This window comes from Melopsittacus undulatus, chromosome 5 (genome assembly GCF_012275295.1).
Source record: "Melopsittacus undulatus isolate bMelUnd1 chromosome 5, bMelUnd1.mat.Z, whole genome shotgun sequence".
In the NCBI taxonomy this organism is placed as follows: Eukaryota; Metazoa; Chordata; class Aves; order Psittaciformes; family Psittaculidae; genus Melopsittacus; species Melopsittacus undulatus.
Genome location: NC_047531.1, coordinates 12646029 through 12665358, shown reverse-complemented (window position 1 = coordinate 12665358; position 19330 = coordinate 12646029). Strand labels below are relative to the sequence as shown.

General features: G+C 34.9%; 1 protein-coding gene across 6 annotated transcripts in view; it reads left to right on the top strand.

Moving 5' to 3' along the window:
- Positions 1–19330, top strand: part of NRCAM (neuronal cell adhesion molecule) — a 154054-nt gene that overhangs the window by 103578 nt on the left and 31146 nt on the right. For all 6 annotated transcript variants that reach the window (XM_034063144.1, XM_034063141.1, XM_031053605.2 and 3 more), the window contains 12 exons: positions 5335–5478; positions 6667–6778; positions 7422–7588; positions 7672–7819; positions 8353–8477; positions 10768–10869; positions 14365–14562; positions 14676–14746; positions 15629–15854; positions 16161–16276; positions 18343–18547; positions 18736–18858. In XM_034063144.1, the coding sequence (XP_033919035.1) occupies positions 5335–5478; positions 6667–6778; positions 7422–7588; positions 7672–7819; positions 8353–8477; positions 10768–10869; positions 14365–14562; positions 14676–14746; positions 15629–15854; positions 16161–16276; positions 18343–18547; positions 18736–18858 (1737 nt within the window). The remainder of the gene's footprint in view (positions 1–5334; positions 5479–6666; positions 6779–7421; positions 7589–7671; positions 7820–8352; positions 8478–10767; positions 10870–14364; positions 14563–14675; positions 14747–15628; positions 15855–16160; positions 16277–18342; positions 18548–18735; positions 18859–19330) is intronic.

Here is a 19330-nt window from a genome sequence, read left to right as displayed (position 1 = left end):
CTTAATTCTTCCAGTTTTGTTTTTCCATAATAGTGTCAGACAAGGAAGGGGGAATGTTGAACCATTCGTCCATATCTCAGTCAAAGGATGAGGCTTAAATACCAATAGGGAAAAAGGAAAAAGAAAGAAAAATGTGTATCTTAAGCACCTATAAAAAATTGCAGTAGTGTACATTTTGTTCCAGATTAATCAGAGTAAAAAGATATTTTTGAAGGAAGATTTTAGGTTTCTTTGAAGTATTTTAATTAATTTTCTTCAACAATAATGCTTAAAGAAAAACTCCAGCATGTCTGAAAACTGCTTCAGACGTGGTGGAGTGGTAAGGGCCTAACTTGCTAGTATTTACTCACAGGAGTAATTTGAGCTCAGATGCACAGTCAATTAGAATTACTTTGGCAAGTAACAATTGAAAGTTCAGGCCATGACTCTGTCTTGCCTTGTGCTTCAATTAACACTCAAGATCTGCATTATTTATACCACTACCTAACCTATTGTGTGATACTGCTTAGATATTCAGCATGGTTTTACAAAGGGAAACCATGCATAAAGTATCTCAACTTTTAAGAACCTAACAACCCAGATTAATTGGGAAGGCGAAGCACTTTTCGTAATTGTGCCTCAGAAAGGCATTGCAAATACTGCTCAAAAGACAAATTTGTTGGTTCAGTGGTTCATAGTTCATGATGAGCTATTAAATATTAAATACACATACTTAGATTTATACAAAGTAGTGCACTGAAAGGCACTATTTAGCTTCTTTCAGAATGTTCTTCACTTGTTTATATCACATTTCACATTGAATCTTAGGTTTTAGTTAGTCTCCATTAGTAATCACATTGAATTTTAGGAGAAACATTAGCCCTTAGATTTCATTCTTGAAAAGCCTTGATAATCCCTGGCTCAGAGATTTGTCATCCATCATGTTCTCTGTGAGTACACATAAGTACACCATAGACATGGAAGGGTGGGGAAAACTTTTCTGGACTCTGATGCCCCGAGGAGTTAAGTCCCTGCTTCTGCTTGTCATTTTGTTGGAACTGTACATCTGGCCTAGGAATTTAAGGCTGAAATTATAGTAAGAGAACTACAACAAATATTCGGTATAAAAATCTGTTGCAGAAGAGTCAGAGATCACTTACTCATCTCATATAGTAACTTAGTTTATTGAGTTCTAATCAGGAAATTTAGGTATGTATAATATTTAATAAGTACTGATGGATTGGCAGTCATGCTCTACTATTACATTTAAAGTCGGTATTAGATACAAAGATGATCACGTAAGCTGTAAGTGTCTTAAATGTTACATGCATGCAAAAAAAATGTCTCTTACCAATCCATCAGTGTCTGGTGTAAGTCAAGGGATCTCTGAGCCTTGAGGAATCCCTGCTTAAGGGGAGATCACAGTTGTGCAGTCAGCTGCTATGGAAGAAGAGCTCAATGAGCCCTGATGGGTGCAGGTATTTATAGCATGAAGTGGGTGATTTGTAGTCACATTTTCTGCTGTATTCATGCAGTTTTTTCCACTTATAAGCCCAGTCTCCAGCCAAACCGTTTTTTTTGAGGGGGTTGATGCTGAGTCCTCACTGATAGCCTCATACAATAGGATTAACCTTGATTAGGTCTGCTTGCTGTGCATCTGCCTGGACCTCAGTTCAGTTATTTCTAATAGAAGTGCATCCATTACAAAATCTAAGCTAAATAATTGTCTCAGCTTTTCTGAGAAACTCATATTCCGCTGTTGATGCTCATGATAGCTCAGCTTTACTAAAGAAATAAGTGACTGAGTACTATAGCACTTAAACAACAGACTTTATATTATTACATTTGTTTTCCATCAATCGTGTAGTCGCTGTGAATACATGCATAGTAGCACTCATTACTTTTGATTCATAACTTTGACTTGCTAAAGAAGATGCAGGCATCTAAAGACAGTAGTGAATATTTCTGCTCTTTTCTAATTAGAAATTATTCTTCATTATGTTTTTCTGTGACATTTTACTGATCTAGGTAAGATTAGCTCTTACATGCCAAAGATGTGTATGTTCTCTTTGATACAGGGAAGAGCAGTCATTTTATCCCTTTCTTTTTCAGCTTGTTTTCAGCCAGGAAGAATCATCTGAGGATAACATCAGCTTTTTCACTATAGAATAGAAACAGTTAATACTCACATATCCTACAAACTATGTTTATAATCTCCAACATTATTCTGGAAAAAAAAAATGTATGCTACCTTAGGTTACACCATACTTTTCGGGCATCAAAACCCACCTTAGTTCAGTGCTTCCTGGGACCTGGAGTCTGTTAGCAGTGTTGAAAACTTATGTGAGATAGATCTCATACTCTTTTGTGTTTCAGAGTGTGGTAACAATATAAGGAACTCTGATTTCAGGAATGATGATTTTTACATTAGCTTTTTTAAACAATAGCAAATTACAGAATCACAATCAAAGGTATATACCTCCTTCCCAGTGAATTATTTATACCTTCTCTGTACAGGAATATGCTGTATGTGGCTACAAAGTCAAGAAGCTGTCTTATGCAAAGTGATGGAAAAAGTGGGTTAAAACAGGCAATAAGGTCTTTGTCCAAAAGGACATAAACAGCTAAGTTCATGAGCTAAGATTCAATGTTATTGAGAGGAAATGTTGGCTGTTACAGGTCATATGCTCAACTGTCTGTTACAGCAGCAGAACTCCTAGAACAAATCCTCATAATTCATTATCCCAATTGTACAAACCCTTTTTAAGTATTCAGTAATTCTCTGCTGTTTTGCCTATCAGCAGCAAATTACACTTGTCAGAGATGTCAAAAGCATTTTCTCCTCTCTGTATACCTATCCTGTAATGTGATTAGAATCCTTGTACAGAGAAACACTTGAGTTGCCTTGCCATATCCAGAGATCCTTTTCAGAATCAGCAGTTTTGTGTGTGTGTGTGCAGCAATGCATGCTTAAGATCATTAAAGCAGCTGGATGATACCACATCTAACTTTTAGGGCCTGGCCCTGCAAAACATGGTGCAGTACATGGGCAAAGACGTATTCTGTTCTGCTGCTGCAGACGTGCAGGTTCTGTTGGTGCTGCGTGGGAGGATGAAGCATATCAGAAGACAGACTGTTGAATAGGTGCCAGTCTCAACAGAGAGCTTTCTAAAAACAGTGTCCTTCAGCATGCAAGTGCCCAGACCAGTCAAAGGAAGCATTGACTGCCCTGACACTTTCCTTAGTTTGTTTTTTTTTCCTCTTGGGACCCACGACTTAAAGCCCTTCTGAGAGAACAGGCACCTACCTCCTTTTCTTCAAATAAGTGAAGAGGGATATTTTTTTTTTCCATAAATACAACAGTGGGAAGGGAAGATGCTACCCTTCTTTTTATATGATAATTTAATGGTTAGGTTGTTCTTTAAGATCCACTTCCTTCTTGTCATAGAGGACTGAGCTAATGGCTTCCATCTCTCTGCAGGGGTTATACCATCAGTCCGTAAGGTATTATGTATGGGAGTATATGTGTGCCGGGGGGTCTTTGCACCCATTAAAGATCTGTGGGCAGAAAATGCTGCAGGATTCACAAGGCATGAGGAAGAGGAGCTCAGAGCTTGGGGCAGGCAGTAGCTGTGATTAGAATGCCCGTGGGCAATCTCCTACCTCCTGGGAAGGTGGTTCTGTGTATTTTTGCATTTAATGGTGATTTGTATGCAGAAACAGACCACTTCTCACAGCTGACTGGCCTGCCTGCTGGGCTACTCACCTCCTCTGTCTATTTTCATCCCATGAATCTTTTAATGAAAATGGCATTTACATAGAATGGGAAGCAATATGAAACATGGAACACAATAGAAAGTAAAACAAAAGAGGAGAAAAGTAAGTGCCAGCAATCCAGAAGTCCATAGCATTTAAAATTCCAGTATAGCATAGCTATGCAAATAGCATAGCATTTCAAATTCCAGTAGTACCTTTCTCTACCTTTCCAAAATTTTTGAATTTGCAATATTGATATGAACTCTGAGTGATGGAAAACAAGAGTCAAAAATGGAGCTGAAAACTGCTCTTTGAGGCATCTGTTTGGAAATTGATGTAATTACTTTACACGCAAAATGTCCAAGGTGAAATACCCATAAGCAGGAGCACAGATCTGTGATCCACTTCCTCTGGTTTCTTCACTCTTAGAGAATTCAGTGATAGATACTTCAGTAGATTTGAGAAAGTAGAGGAGAAATTTCCCCATTTTCTTTACAGATGAGAACTGAGGTATTGTCTGAATCAAAAGGTTTTGTCACTTCACAGAACTTTTCTTTGAAACAGAAGAAATGAGAAATGATTTTATATAAAAATATATTCCACAAATATACCTATTTTCTCAAGCTCCAGCAAAACATAAGGATGGCAGTTTTGATGGTGCAACTAAGCTATGATGTATGCCTTTATGCATATATGCATTTATTTTTCATATTGGTATATAAATAAATTTTAAATTAATTTTCAATATTACTATAGTAATCTGGGTTTATCTAATATTTTCTTAAAATATTAAATTATAGCTTGTGCATTTTTATGTAGTGTGTTGTTACAAGCTGTGTTTTCTCCATTTTACCTCTCTAATGCTATCCAATTGTATCATAACTGACAGCTATTATTCTTCAGTAATATCTTGGAATTTTATTTTCGGTGATATTCTTGGTTCTTCTGGTATGCAAGAGCTGTTTGACAGCTCAGGTTACTAGCGAACATTTGAGGAATTGGCACTAAATAATTATTATGTAAGGGAGAGAGTGCCACCTACTGAACTACGATCGCTGCTCTTGTGAAGTCTATTTCTTGATTTTGTGTGAAAGAATTGCTTATGCTTTATTCCAAGATAGTTTTCAACTAAGTAAGTTTCTTTTATATTTGGAGAATAATTTGTGGTATTAAAATTGATCTGAAAAGCTGAAACTTTTGAGTCACAGAGGGCTGTGTCATTCTAACATCATTTTCTTCTGACATTCAGAAATATTGCTTTTTTTCCTCGATAGTCTGTATTTACCTGAATCTTGTCATAAGAGTATTTTCCTCTGTATTACATGCAAAATATGATCTCAAACTCACTTCTTTGAAAAAGAAACAAAGACCCCCCCCCCCCAGAAATGGGAACTCTACCATCCTGCATTAAGTATTTGTAGAATCGGATTAACTTCCTTTATCATACTCAAATTCACACCTTAACCAGTCAACAGTCACCCAGGAAAATAGAAGAAAGGGTATATTAGTCTTCCAAATTATTTCTTATTTTCAGCAATATGTAACATACCATCCAACATCAGCTTAGCAAAAAACAATTTATTTTCTTTACGCCAACAGTTGCCCCAGAAGATCCCAGCAGAAAGGTGGATGGTGATACCATAATTTTCTCACATGTGCAAGAGAGATCAAGTGCTGTCTATCAGTGCAATGCTTCTAATGAATATGGATACTTGCTAGCAAATGCATTTGTGAATGTTCTGGGTAAGAAACGGATTTTATAGTTTTCCATTTTTGTGGGTATTTAGGTGTTTCCTGTTGCTACAGGGACTGCATGCTCAGCCTTGCTCAAGATCTTCAGTGGGAACAGATGTATTTCATGAGCCCTGTAAAAGGCAAGGGTATACCTGTTTTTTTGTAGGATATTCCTGAATTTCACTATTCCTAAGTAAGAAGGATAGTAGTGAAAGCTACAAAAAAACTTGGAAGAAACTTTATATCCTTTCTTTGTTTATGTAAGGGCATGTAGTGATAGGACAGTGGGGGGATGAATTTCAGCTGATAGAGGGGAGATTTAGATCAGATATTAAGAAGTTCTTCACTATGAGGGTGGTGAGACCCTGGAACAGACTGCTCAGAGAAGCTGTGGCTGTTGCATCCCTGGCAGTGTTCAAGGCCAGGTTGGATGGGGCTTTGAGCAACCTGATCTTAGTGGAAGGTGTCCCTGCCCAGGGCAGGAGAGTTGTAACTAGATGAACATAAGGCCATAAGAAGCATAACAAATAAAGCAGGAATTAGTATTCCATAAGTTAGTATTTTTTAGCACAGTGTCATTGACTGTGAATGGTTTGGATCCGTTAAATAGTTGATCTCTAAATTGCTGTTGCAAGGGGACATGATTACATATTTTCCTTCAAGGCCTCCCAAGAGCATGTTTCTACTTAGAAGATATTGTGGCCTCTCTAATTCTTCTCACTGAATTTAACAAAGCTAGTAGAAAATCCTAAGCAGAATGGACTCTATAAACAATCCTGCAGGAACTGGCAGATGTTTTGATTGAGAGACATTATCTTTTAAATTAAAGAAAATGTGGGTGTTTCACAAAAAATACGTTTTAGCTTTTTTCTGCCTGCAGGTTTGTTCGAAATTATGTAGTTCAGTCTGTTCGAAGGGGTTTCTTTTCTCAAAGTGTGTTTTGATTTAAATTTTCAATTGAAATTGTCTTTGGTGTCCATCCCTATTACTTGTAAACAGGGAAGAAACATTTGTTTTTCCAAGATAATTCTCCTCCATTAACATTTCCTCAGGCTACTGACAGTACCTAGACTTAGATCAGAAGTCACCACAGGGAAGGGTGGTAACATATAATTCTGTAGGCCATTTCTGGATGTCTTAGTATTTTGTCCTTGCATATTTGTACCTGTATCTTTGTCTGTATCTTTGTATTTTCAGCTGAGCCACCAAGGATTCTAACTCCTGCTAATAAACTGTATCAAGTCATTGCAGATAGTCCTGCATTGCTAGACTGTGCTTATTTTGGTTCTCCTAAGCCTGAAATTGAATGGTAAGCTACAGTTATTGTGCTTAAGTTATATACAAAGAGAGAATTATATCTGTGGAAACAAGCATTTAAAGCTTTAAAACTGAATTTACTCTATTTACAATCTTAAAAATGTGTTTTTAAATATATGCTGATTATAATATGCTAATACAACATTATATATACTTAATATACAAGGGGCAATGGGTGTAAACTGGAGCATAGGAGGTTCCACGTTAACATCAGGAAGAACTTTACTGTAAGAGTGACAGAGCACTGGAACAGGTTGCCTAGGGGGGTTGTGGAGTCTCCTACATTGCAGATATTCAAGGCCCTCCTGGACAAGTTCCTGTGTGATGTACTCTAGGTTAGCCTGCTCTTGCAGGGAAGTTGGACTAGATGATCTTTTGAGGTCCCTTCCAACCCTTGGGATTCTGTGATTCTGTGATATTACATTTACTTAACATAATATTACATATACTTAACATGATAGTTAAGATATCCCTAAAGAATAAAGTAAAATTCATTATTTGATCCTGTCTAAATTTTATTATGTGATTCTATCTATATATTCTAATGTGGCCGTCCAAAGTTTGGATTTTCTAATAATAAAATACAACATAATTGAACTCTGATGTTGAATAATGATACCAATTTTTATATAAAGGTTTAAGGGAGTGAAAGGTAGCATCTTGCGTGGAAGTGAATACATTTTCCATGATAATGGAACCTTGGAAATTCCGGTGGCTCAAAAGGATAGTACTGGTGCTTACACATGTGTAGCGAGGAATAAATTAGGAAAGATACAAAATGAGGTGCAATTGGAAATTAAAGGTAAGAAATGAATCATTCTTTCATCACAAATTAGTACAGAATTTCAGACTTTCTCAATATCTAATAGTCATTTTAAATTTCAGATCCAACAGTGATAATTAAACAGCCAGAATACAAAGTGATTCAGAGATATGGCCAAGTTTCATTTGAGTGTATAATAAAACATGATTCTACCTTATTACCAACTGTTATATGGTTGAAGGACAATGATGAGCTGCCAGATGATGAAAGGTATGGACAAAATAATTTTCCTTTAATTTTTTAGTTTCTTTTGTCTGCTTCTTTTCCTGATCTTTCAAAGGAACATAGTGACCTACTGACATTTTTCCAAAGAAGACTTAGAATTATCACTGTCCTGTATTTGGTGACTAAAGGACTTATCTATCATGGTGAAAATGTTAAGATAGAATTAAAAACAAGTGAGATGTAAAAAATTTTACTTGTGTACATTGACTGTGTATATCAGTTGTGAGGAGAAGATAATGGTATAAGAAGCCAAACAGGTAATGGAAAAAAATTTTGCTCTAGATCTCAGATAATTGAAAGTTGTTTGAGTATATTTGGAAATAAAAGCACATTAGACAGGTACTGTGGGAAGATGGTCAAAAGCAATGTAGAAAAAGCTGAGGTAGTCCCATAGCTTATATTGCCATCTAGATATTTACTGAATATGCAGGTATATGGGATTTGGTAATGTCATATGCAGGTTTCTTAAAACAGTACCAGTAATGAAAAATCAGTGGCTGAATCTGTTGTATTTACAGGTTTCTAGTTGGTAAAGACAACTTGACCATTATGAATGTAACTGATAAAGATGATGGAACATACACTTGTATAGTTAATACTACTCTGGACAGTGTTTCAGCAAGTGCTGTGCTTACTGTTGTTGGTAAGAATACTCTCAAACTTTATGATAGCAGGACTGTGTTTAATTACTGTTAAGTGTGAAAACAGCATTAGATTTAAAATGAAAAGCACAAATATCATTTTGGTTTCTAGGATAGGACAAAGGAAGCATCACCTATTTGTAAATGTGTTACAGTGTTTTAAAAAATATAGTCTTGACCTAAAGTTTGCCTTTGAACCAGCTACTTTCAAAAGAGTCTGGTACCTACAGGACATATTTAGTTTCATGCTGTATAGATTTTTATTTGGATCACATCTGAGTTAACACAGTCGATTACATATTGCAGAGAATTTGAACATAAACTTTTTAAGTCAGGAATCTCTTTTGCAGCTAAATTATGCTTCAGAAAGGCTGAGCATGCTTGCTTGTACGATTTTTCAAGGATTTTCTTTTTAAAGTAGCTCTCTCTGTTAAGTTTCTATGATTGCAGATTGTTGCCCCTTCTCCCAGTCTGTGAGAAAGTTTTAAGTAAATGTTCTGAATGGTTCTTACCTGAGTTCAAGCTGTGATTCAGAGTCAAGTATGCTTCTGTTTTAAAATCGTGCTGTGGTCTTATGCCTATACAGGAATGACATACTACTGTATCTCATTCACCAAATGTCTAGACTTATTTAATAGTTTTTATAAGATTGCTTACTTTATTTTTTTAACCTATCCTTATTTAAAAAATGGATAAAACATTCAAGGATACTTTTATAACTTTTCAGTGAAAAATTATCAACGTATTATTTAAAATCTGACATTTACTCTAAATATATTAACTTTTCTTTGTCTCTAATAATTATAGTCTTTAACTACCTACAGAATTCTGTTCCTTTGGCTACTAACTTATTAAATACTTTATATTAATGTTCTTTTCAGCTGCTCCCCCAACTCCAGCTATCATTTACGGTAAACTAATACAAAGTTTTCTTTCTACGTCATCTGTCAGATATATTTCTCATTTGCCTATTGCAAAGTGCAGCATCTTTTTGTCCTCTTTTTCCTGTGTTCTGGTGTGTGTGTAGTTTCATCCCATTTTACCAACTGCTTCATTACTGGAGTACTGGACTTTGGAATTTTGCAGTGCAGGCTGCTTTGTATTTTAGGGAATAAATGATTTTGAGAGATAAATTATTTTTAACTAAGGTTGGTTACAGTGTGATAATGGTTTTCTCAATAGAGTACACTGTAATGCAGCTTAGTTATATAATAAATGAAAGATCTAAAAGATAAATCCAACTGTTCATTGAAATCTAATTCACTATCAAAGAACTTGTACCAACCAAATTATGGTATGTTTTTACTTTGTTGCCACTTTTGATGACAGTTTTGTAGGTCTGCGGTACTTTATTTCATAATTTGTCTTCATTTTACTTCATTCATAAAATGGATAGGACCATATTGACCAGTTTGGTGTATGATTGATTAAATTGCCAATAAGGTATTTTAAATTAAAGCTGAAATCACCCCCAGAAATATGTCAGATACAGTCTTAAATTTGACAATATAAAGCCTTTGATTTGTTTTTTTGGTTTGTTTTTTTTTCCTCAGTTTGGGTTTTAAAATGTAATATAATATGCCTAAAACACTTTTGAGTGTTCAAAGCACTTTTATGTAAATCCTATCATGTTAGTGAAAATGCTTATGTATTCTTAAATAAACCTCATTAGTCTTGATTTTTTGGCAACAAATCATGTAATTAATTATTTTCAACAATTTGGGATAGACAATTACATTTTTATGTCCTTTAAAGATGCATATTAACAGCTTGAATAGTATTTCAGGATTTATTAAAAGTACAGCAAAAAATAAATTACTAACTTGCAATTAGTTTCTGTTTGAACCGTACTTGTTTTGAATTCACATGTAAAATATTTGTAGTGACTCTAGCAAAGCTTCTTTGACTTGAATGCTTCCAGATTTTTATTAAAATGCTTCTAGTTGCAATAGAAAACCACCCATAATCATTTAAAGATAAACTAAACATGCATTTCATAATCCTTCACATCTCATTACATTTTTATATAACAGCACAATCAGATGTAGACAAAATCAAATATAGATTCTTGTTAATGTATTGAAGTTTCCAGGTACTTCAGTTGTCCATTTTATCTCTGTTTTGTAACTATTGCATGCTAATGGTCATCAAGTTCTGCTTACCTAAGTGAGTAGCTCCGCATTGCTATATTTGTGAAATTCCTTTTACTGGAATGTAAGAGGTTATTTTCAAAGATAAAACTGCGTATCTATTCTGGTGTGGTTATTTACTTTGTCTTCATTTGATTTACAGCTCGGCCAAATCCACCCTTTGACTTGGAATTAACAGGTCAGCTAGAAAGAAGTGTTGAACTCTCATGGATACCAGGAGATGAAAATAACAGTCCTATTACAAGTATGTTTGTTTGTATCTATTGCACTATGTTAACAGAATTATGTTAACTGTTCTCAGATTCGAAAGAGTGAGTTCTGAGATAAATTTTGTGTGCAGCATGAAAGAATGGTAAATTCATTCGCTACAGTTGCCATTTATTTACATAACAGAAATTCACTAAATGTCCTTTAGTATACCGCCAATCAGAAAAGACTTAGTCACTGTCATAAAGAGCTGGGCTTTTCATCCAAAAACTGTGCTAGTTAACACAGAAGTTGATACTGATATGACCTCTGTCTGACAAGGTCCTTTTTATGAATATGTATAGAATAGACTTGTTCATTAGTTGTCTGCTTCTGAAGGAGAAACCTACTAATATCTTGCATTAACGGTTTTCTAATACACATGAATTTGAAATAACATCAGTACCTGTATCTTTAGGAATTATCCATCATTATGGATACAGAAGCTTGTTCTTCATGAAAATATAAAGCAGTTTGTCTGGTGTTTTGGTTTTTGTGGATTTTTTTGGTGGTTTTTTTGTTGGGTTTTTTTTGTTGTTTTGTGGGTTTATTTGGGTTATTATTATTATTATGATTATTTATTAGTCCAGACAACTGAAGGAATCAAGCATGTCCATAAGACAGAGAAAATAGACATCTACAAAATTTTGAGACAGATAATTTGTCTTAAATGCTGTTATTCCTCCGAGTAAAACATGATGAAAAGTACTCTTATATTGAGCAGAGTGGATGGAGGGAGAATAAAGGAGGAAGGAAGAAGGATATTACTGTTTGTTTGTTTGTTTTCCAAAAAATAGTTGGATCAGAAAGATTTGTTGGGGCAACCTTTTAGTTGTGAGCAATTTAATGTAATAGTTTAATTATTTATGCAGTGTATTTTTAGCTAATAACTGCCACAGGTTACCAAGGCTGGTGTTCATGTTGTATGTGGAATAAATAAGTTAGGCTGACTTACTGAGTGTTGCTCTTCAGGGTCTGATTCTGGTTGTTATCAACACTGAACACAAAACATAAGTATCAGGCATCTGGAAAATAAGTTTTGTAGAAACAGAATTCCACAAGTTTAAGAGCACATCAAAGATTTTTATCGCATTTTAAAGAAACACCAACAGATTTTACTGAAGTTATACACTTTCATACTTGTCTAGTGTATATCAACTAGTAAGATATTTCTAAAAATATATGTAAGTTTAATGTAAATATTTGAATTGTACTAAAGATATGGCTTATTGATATACTTGTGTATTAGTATTTTCATTTTTTTCCAGACCAGAAGACACAAGTCCCTACTTTCTATAGGAATGAGATCACACTGTTTAAAAAAAGATACTAAGTGGTGTTGTCTCATGTTATTTTTTCTTAAAGTGAGATATTGTATGCACTCTGGTATTAGAAATTGAACTCTTCTGATTAAATGCTGGCTTTTAATTATGATACAATTTATATTGTAAAATAAGGCATTTACTTCAGAATTAAGCTTATTACTGCTGTTGCTGCTGCTGTCACTTCAAAGTGCAGATCAAGACTCAAGGATAGTGTTTCATTATGAGTGATCCCTTTACACAACTAATATGACTGACATGCTAAACCTCTCTGAAAGCTCATAGAATTTTTTCCTTTAAGTTTCCTATATATCGTTCTATTAGAGTTGCAAGCAGAATGCTAGTTACTAGGGAAGCAAATACCAGTAGTGAAAACTTTTGGGATGCTTTGTTTTACTTTGTAGCATGTAGTGTTACGAGGAGAAGAGGCTTTAAGCTGGCAGAGGGGAGATTTATTTTGGACATTAGGTAGAAATTCTTCACTATAAGGGTGGTGAGACACTGGAATAAGTTGCCCAGAAAAGTTTTGGGTGCCCCATCCCTGGCAGTGTTCAAGGCCAGGCTGAATGGGGTTTTGAGCAACCTGGTCTAGTGGAAGGTGTCCCTGCCTATGGCAGGGCATTGGAATTAGATGATCTTTAAGGTCCCTATGTAATAGTCTAAACTTTTCACAAAGACTTTGGTTCAGAGAACATAGCATTCCAAGAGCTTTATCTCTGAACAAGCACCACCACTTTATCTCAGGAGTAATTTAGGGCCAGTTCTTTCTTACTACTCAAGTCAGGATGAAATCTGCAAGCCTTAAGTCCAGAAGGCTATGATTAGTACTACTTATCTATTTTCCTTCTTGAACAGCTTGGCTCCTCAAACTGTCATGTATTATTCTAACTGGTACTGTAATTATTCTTCTACAAGCAATTTCTAGATGTCCCTCAGAATTTCTTTAGTAGTGCAAACAGGATTTATTCTAAGTTATATTATGGCATTTTGTCCCACTTATACATGGGATAGGGGAAAATTTTTGTTACACAAAACACAACCGTTTGATGTTCATGTATCTAAATTTAAGTTTCTGTGGAATGTATTCAGACTATACATTCTTCCCCCATTTATTGACAATATCCTAGCAATTCCTCTAAAGTGTTTAAAAATTTGTATTTTGACCCAGAAGCTTCTTTGACTTGTTCAGAGCTGAAAAAACAAATGTCATTTTGTCTTTGATAATAAGTAAGATTTTCTTTTTTGATGTCTATAAACCTAGTTATCCCTGAGATTATATACTCTGTAGGGTCTTAACAGTAATCATGGTGATGTTCACACAGAGAACTCTCCAAGAAATTTAACTTCTGAACATGTATTCTATGACTTAATTAGAAGATACTGAAAAGTTCTCTCGGAAACATTCCTCAAGTATTGGTTCTTGACTTTAAGTAGTTCTTCACTAAGAGACTCTCACTGGGGAAATTGGAATACTCAGAGAATTTTAATACTGTATAGGTAGTACTTGTCAGCCTGATACAATAAGACCAACATATTTGTCAGCCAAATATTACTTTTGCATCAAAATTCCAGTCTTGTCCAACTTTCTTGCTGTGATAGTTCAAGGGTTCCTGTTACATTAAAATCCAGTACTTGAGAGAGAGAGCTCTTGTAATAACATGCTACTTAGCAGGTAGCTGCATTAGCGAGAATACCAAATAATAAAAGTAAGGGTGTTCCTACTCTATATTCTATTCTCAACATATGTTCCACATATATATTATACATTATATGTTTAAAATATGGAATATTGTGTATTATATATTATTTGTTACATATATATTATGTTATACATATTATACATCATATATACTATATATTTCATATTGCATATGCATTATATATTATGCATTATTAATTATATATTATGTAGTATATATTATTTATATTATATATGTCTTATACTGTATATATTATATTTTATAATTTATATGTTATATATTGAATACCTAGGTAGTAGTTTTGAGTTTAGATCAGTGTTCTAGTTTATGTACTTACATTTCAATTTCCATTGTTTTTAAAAGCAGAGATTGGATCAATCCCTTCTGATTAGCTCTTTCAGAAATGCCTATATTGATTTAGGAAGGTGTTGCAAGTTTTGACATAAAGTTGGATTCAATTTCTGTTTACAGACTTTGTGATTGAATATGAAGATGGACTGCACGAACCAGGGGTATGGCATTACCAGACGGAAGTTCCTGGAACTCAGACAACAGTACAGTTGAAGTTGTCTCCGTATGTCAACTACTCATTCCGTGTGATAGCTGTCAATGAGATTGGCAGAAGCCAGCCAAGTGAACCATCTGAGCAGTACCTGACAAAATCTGCAAGTAAATAACTTTTCCCACTTACCAGTGATTGATTTCTTCTATGAATGGCATTGAATTTGCTTAGAATGCAAACAACAGTCATTCTTGTTCACATGCAAATGTTTTCTTTTTAGACCCTGATGAAAATCCTTCTAATGTGCAAGGGATAGGCTCAGAACCTGATAATTTGGTAATAACATGGGAGGTAAGTTTGGAGTTTTGAGGTTTCATTTGCTTTCAGGTATGTGAGTAGCTTTTTTCTTTTTTGAGAAATAATAATAATCTAACTGTGAATATACTATGAGAATAGCCAATGCATTGCTTGCTTAAAATATTCTTGAAAAGGAGTAAAATCCAGACATTTCCCCATCTTCATTTTGAGGGATAAGCTACATGTAATTTAAAAAAAAAAAAGTAATAAATTAAGGTTCTATATTTTCCTTGAGTGATTTTTCAAGGTAAGCCATTAATTTGGTAATACAGGTTGTTTCGCTGCCAGTTTAGGAAAACTTATATATGTAAATTGAGGTTTATCTCAAGTAGAGTCTAATTTTTAGAATGAATTCTAATGTAAATCCTGATTCTACCATCAACTTTTGTGATAAACTAAGCTATTGTGCATTGTTCCACTCAAAATTTCTGTGGAAAAGTTTTCTTTATAATGCCCTTACCATCATGATGGGAGCTCAAGGGAAACCATGTAAAACCAGTTTCCCATCCCAGACAAGGAAACATTGTCTAGGCAAGAGTTCACAGGAAGATGGTGTAAGTCTCTTTTTCCTTCTTTCACTTTTTAAGAAGTACTTGAAAACAAGGTATGTATACAGAAATCCCAGTCTTTGGTTGCATGAGAATTAGCCAGGATCACAATTCAATGGTATTTTTATAAATGGATCAAAAGCAACTAAACTGGCATCCTGTAAAAGCTAAATTGCATAGCTTGGAAATTTCAGCAGTGTTTCTCCATCGCAGAACACAGGGGTAAATTTTCAGTAAAATTCTAAAGAAGAATCTGTACATTTCCTTTGTGGTTTTGGATTTTTCAGATGCTTCTGAATATTTTCAAAAGTATTTCTTTCCATTTCAGTCTTTAAAAGGTTTTCAGTCTAATGGACCAGGGCTTCAATACAAAGTCAGTTGGCGACAGAAAGATGTTGATGATGAATGGACATCTGTTATAGTTGCAAATGTATCTAAATATATCGTGTCTGGTACACCAACTTTTGTTCCTTATGAAATAAAAGTGCAAGCTTTAAATGACTTGGGATATGCACCAGAGCCATCAGAGGTGATTGGACATTCCGGGGAAGACTGTAAGTTTTGTAAATTGACTCAGTTGTACTGATTAAAAGCAACTAAATGTGTAACCTAAATGGATATTTAAAATACTAAGATACTGAAAAAGGGATGGATTGTTGGATTTGGTTTTATTTAACATTAAGTAATTTGAAGATAATAAAGCTTCATAATACTCTATAGTATTAATCCTGAGGTCAGCTTTTTTAACATAGGAACATTTTAATTTGCTCCTTGAGTGCAATGCAAGGACTCATTCTGAAAAAGTATGTCCGTGTGGTTTCTCATTCTAACTAGGTACTTGTTGCCTCCTTTCCACACAGTGCCAATGGTTGCTCCAGGCAATGTGCAGGTTCATGTTATTAACAGCACATTAGCAAAGGTGCATTGGGACCCAGTTCCACTAAAAACTGTCCGAGGACATCTTCAAGGGTACAAAGTAAGTAGCATCAAAAGCATTCAGTTTCTTATTTATTACAATAGATCACTCTTCCCATATATGTGGTTGTATCCAGATTGAAATTACTGAAGTGTAAGAAGACTCTTGCTTTTCACTGAGCTCAGGGGTGTTGCTGAAAAGAGCAACAACACGGACACAATTCATTTAAATTTCAACAATGTTCCAGCCTTGTAGTAGTAGCCCTCTCTGACATTGTTCTTGAACCATAAATAAAACAAGCTCAAGACCACAGGACTGACAACAGACCTGACCGCTGAGTAGTTTTGCTGTTATGGCTAGGACAAATGTGACAGTGGTATACCATTGAGTAAGTTGCGGATGCAGCAAAAGTTTCTTAAACAAGTTTTGCAGATACAGATAAATCAAGCTAAAAATAGGTTAAAAACATGACAATCCCTAAGACCTGGTGGATAGGTATTCTTATAAAGCTTTATGCCCACTGAAAACTTTTCAGGGATGCAGAGTGTGCTTGGAATGTCTTAGCTATTGGTGTAGCTTACAAAGGACATGACTAACTCTTTTTAAACACATCAGAAAAATCCTACTAGCAAATTCAGGCTTTCCTATTTAATGAAATTATTTCGGTGAGATATACTGTGTTATAAGGCATTTCAAACCTAAGAGGAACTTTTAAAAATAATTATTTTCATTGTTACTGCTGCCATTTTTCCCTGTTACTCTTATGAATTCAGTGGTTATTCAATATAGTACATGAAAAATGTGAAGCAGTCTTTTTCACTGTCATTTTCCTCTTCCAAATCACTGCTTATCAAACCCATCTTATTAAAGCTCTCTTTTAATTTCAGCCTGCCTAGTGAAAATTGATGACCCATCTATAATAACATGCTTTGAGACATGTTACTGGCTAACAGTTCTTAAAGCATCATGAACTATACCTTATGAGTTTCAATAGTAATGGTACCAACACTTCAAGCTTTTGTTACCTTGTAAATGGTGGGATGAGAGCTACAGGATGACAGCTGGTAGTGTTGAAAAACATTAACTCAAGCCGTGTAAAACATGGTAGCATTTAACAGCGATTAGAGTGATACGGTATTTTGTTAGCAATTGAAACCTGGTGTTAGTGTAGCATTGCTTTATAACCTATCTAGTTGGGCTTTGTAAGTCTTAACAGTTCCCTTTCTTGAATTTGTATGTCAAATTCCAGCTTCCTCAATTAAAGAGGTGTTTTGCAGTTGGCCTAAAAGGAATAGTTGCATTGCTTTATCAGTTTTAGTGTGTGATTGCACGTGCATAAAAATTATTCTGTGAAAAATTAGCAATGATATGTTTGAAGTTGACAATCCTAGAAGTAATACAAGTCTTTGTAGGAGCAACTGTTAATATCTTGCCAGATATCATGTTAGAGAGACTGTGTAATAGAGTCCAGGCAAGTTAATTACATCTGAGGCTCATCTGTAGTTTCTTAGAAACTCAATCAGCAAAATGGCTACCAGAAGCAGCTTTGTGGCATGATCTAATTGTCACATAAATGGAGGAATAGTCTTCCTATCCTTAGGTGGAAATCTTTCCATGAATGTAACCTCAGAGACCTTTCAGGACTTGTGTGTTTTTCCAGCCCAGCCAAATATTTTGGTTTCTGTCCCATTTAAAAATGTCTACTTGGCTTTCACATCATAGGGAATAGCACAGTCAGGTGTGTGACATAACAAGGTGGCAAAGTACAAGTCTGCTTTGGAAGCTGTGTAGACATCTTGCTTAAGGAACGGATGATTTGAATGAGTCTACCTCTCAGGTGGGCTTGCTAACATGAGAACCATCACACAGTAATGCAATTCCAAACCGTAATTTGTGTGAAACTGGCTTTGAGCATTAGCAGAACTGGCAGGTGATAGTTGTGTAGACGTGACTGTTTCTGGACAAAGCCTGTTTCTGGAGTAGGAAAGCTGTATGCTATGTCTCACCTGAGTTTATTAAAATTGCAATTATTCCTACCTATAATCGATGACTAATCATGAAAAAGCTTAGAGTCTGTAAAACCAGGACACTTTCAATACTCACTGTAGATTTTCTTTCATCCTTAGGTTTACTACTGGAAAGTGCAGAGTCTATCCAGAAGGAGTAGGCGACATGTAGAAAAAAAGATCTTGACTTTCAGAGGAAACAAGACTTTTGGAATGTTGCCAGGGCTGGAACCATATAGTACTTACAAGCTGAATGTTAGAGTTGCTAATGGTAAAGGAGAAGGACCAGCAAGTCCAGACAAAGTATTTAGGACCCCTGAAGGAGGTATGAAATGAGAAATCTGGAGAATAAACTTAATATTCTTAAAACAATAAGGGTATAATTGCTGATTTTTCATTTTGGACATAATAAAATAATTATCTGGCTCAATACAGTAATATTTTAAGAATTAATAATTCATCAGCTATTTCAAGATAATCTACTCTATATTTACCGTATATTTTTGTTAAAAGTTCCCAGCTCACCCTCCTTTTTGAAGATTACTAACCCAACATTGGACTCTCTGACGCTGGAGTGGGGTTCACCAACCCATCCAAATGGTGTTTTGACATCATATATACTGAAGTTTCAGCCAAGTAAGTTGATTATAAATATATAAGTTTAATTAATTAAGTTAATGTATTATATGTACAAAAGTTATGATTGCATTATAGATGTCAAGTTTGGAAAAGACTAATATATGTTGACAATAGAGATGACTGGAAAACTTCACTTGCTTAAGTACAAAGTTAGCTCTTCTCCATTACTTTTATTTCTTCAAATCATGCTTCAAAGAAAAATGGAAGTCCTAAATATAATTGACTGCCAAGTTAGAAGCAAGACACCACACTTACAGATCCCGTGTTTGAACTGCAACGAAAGTATCATTAGAAGTAGATCAAAATACATGACAATTACATTGTTGTCTGCTTCTGCAGTTTTCATGGTATTTTACTCTTCAAATGAAAATTCGTAGATGTGCTATTTACTCATATCAGAGGTATAAATCACTTCCTTAGGATCCCCATGCCACTGCTTATTTGCCAGAAATATGTCAGCAGTGACACT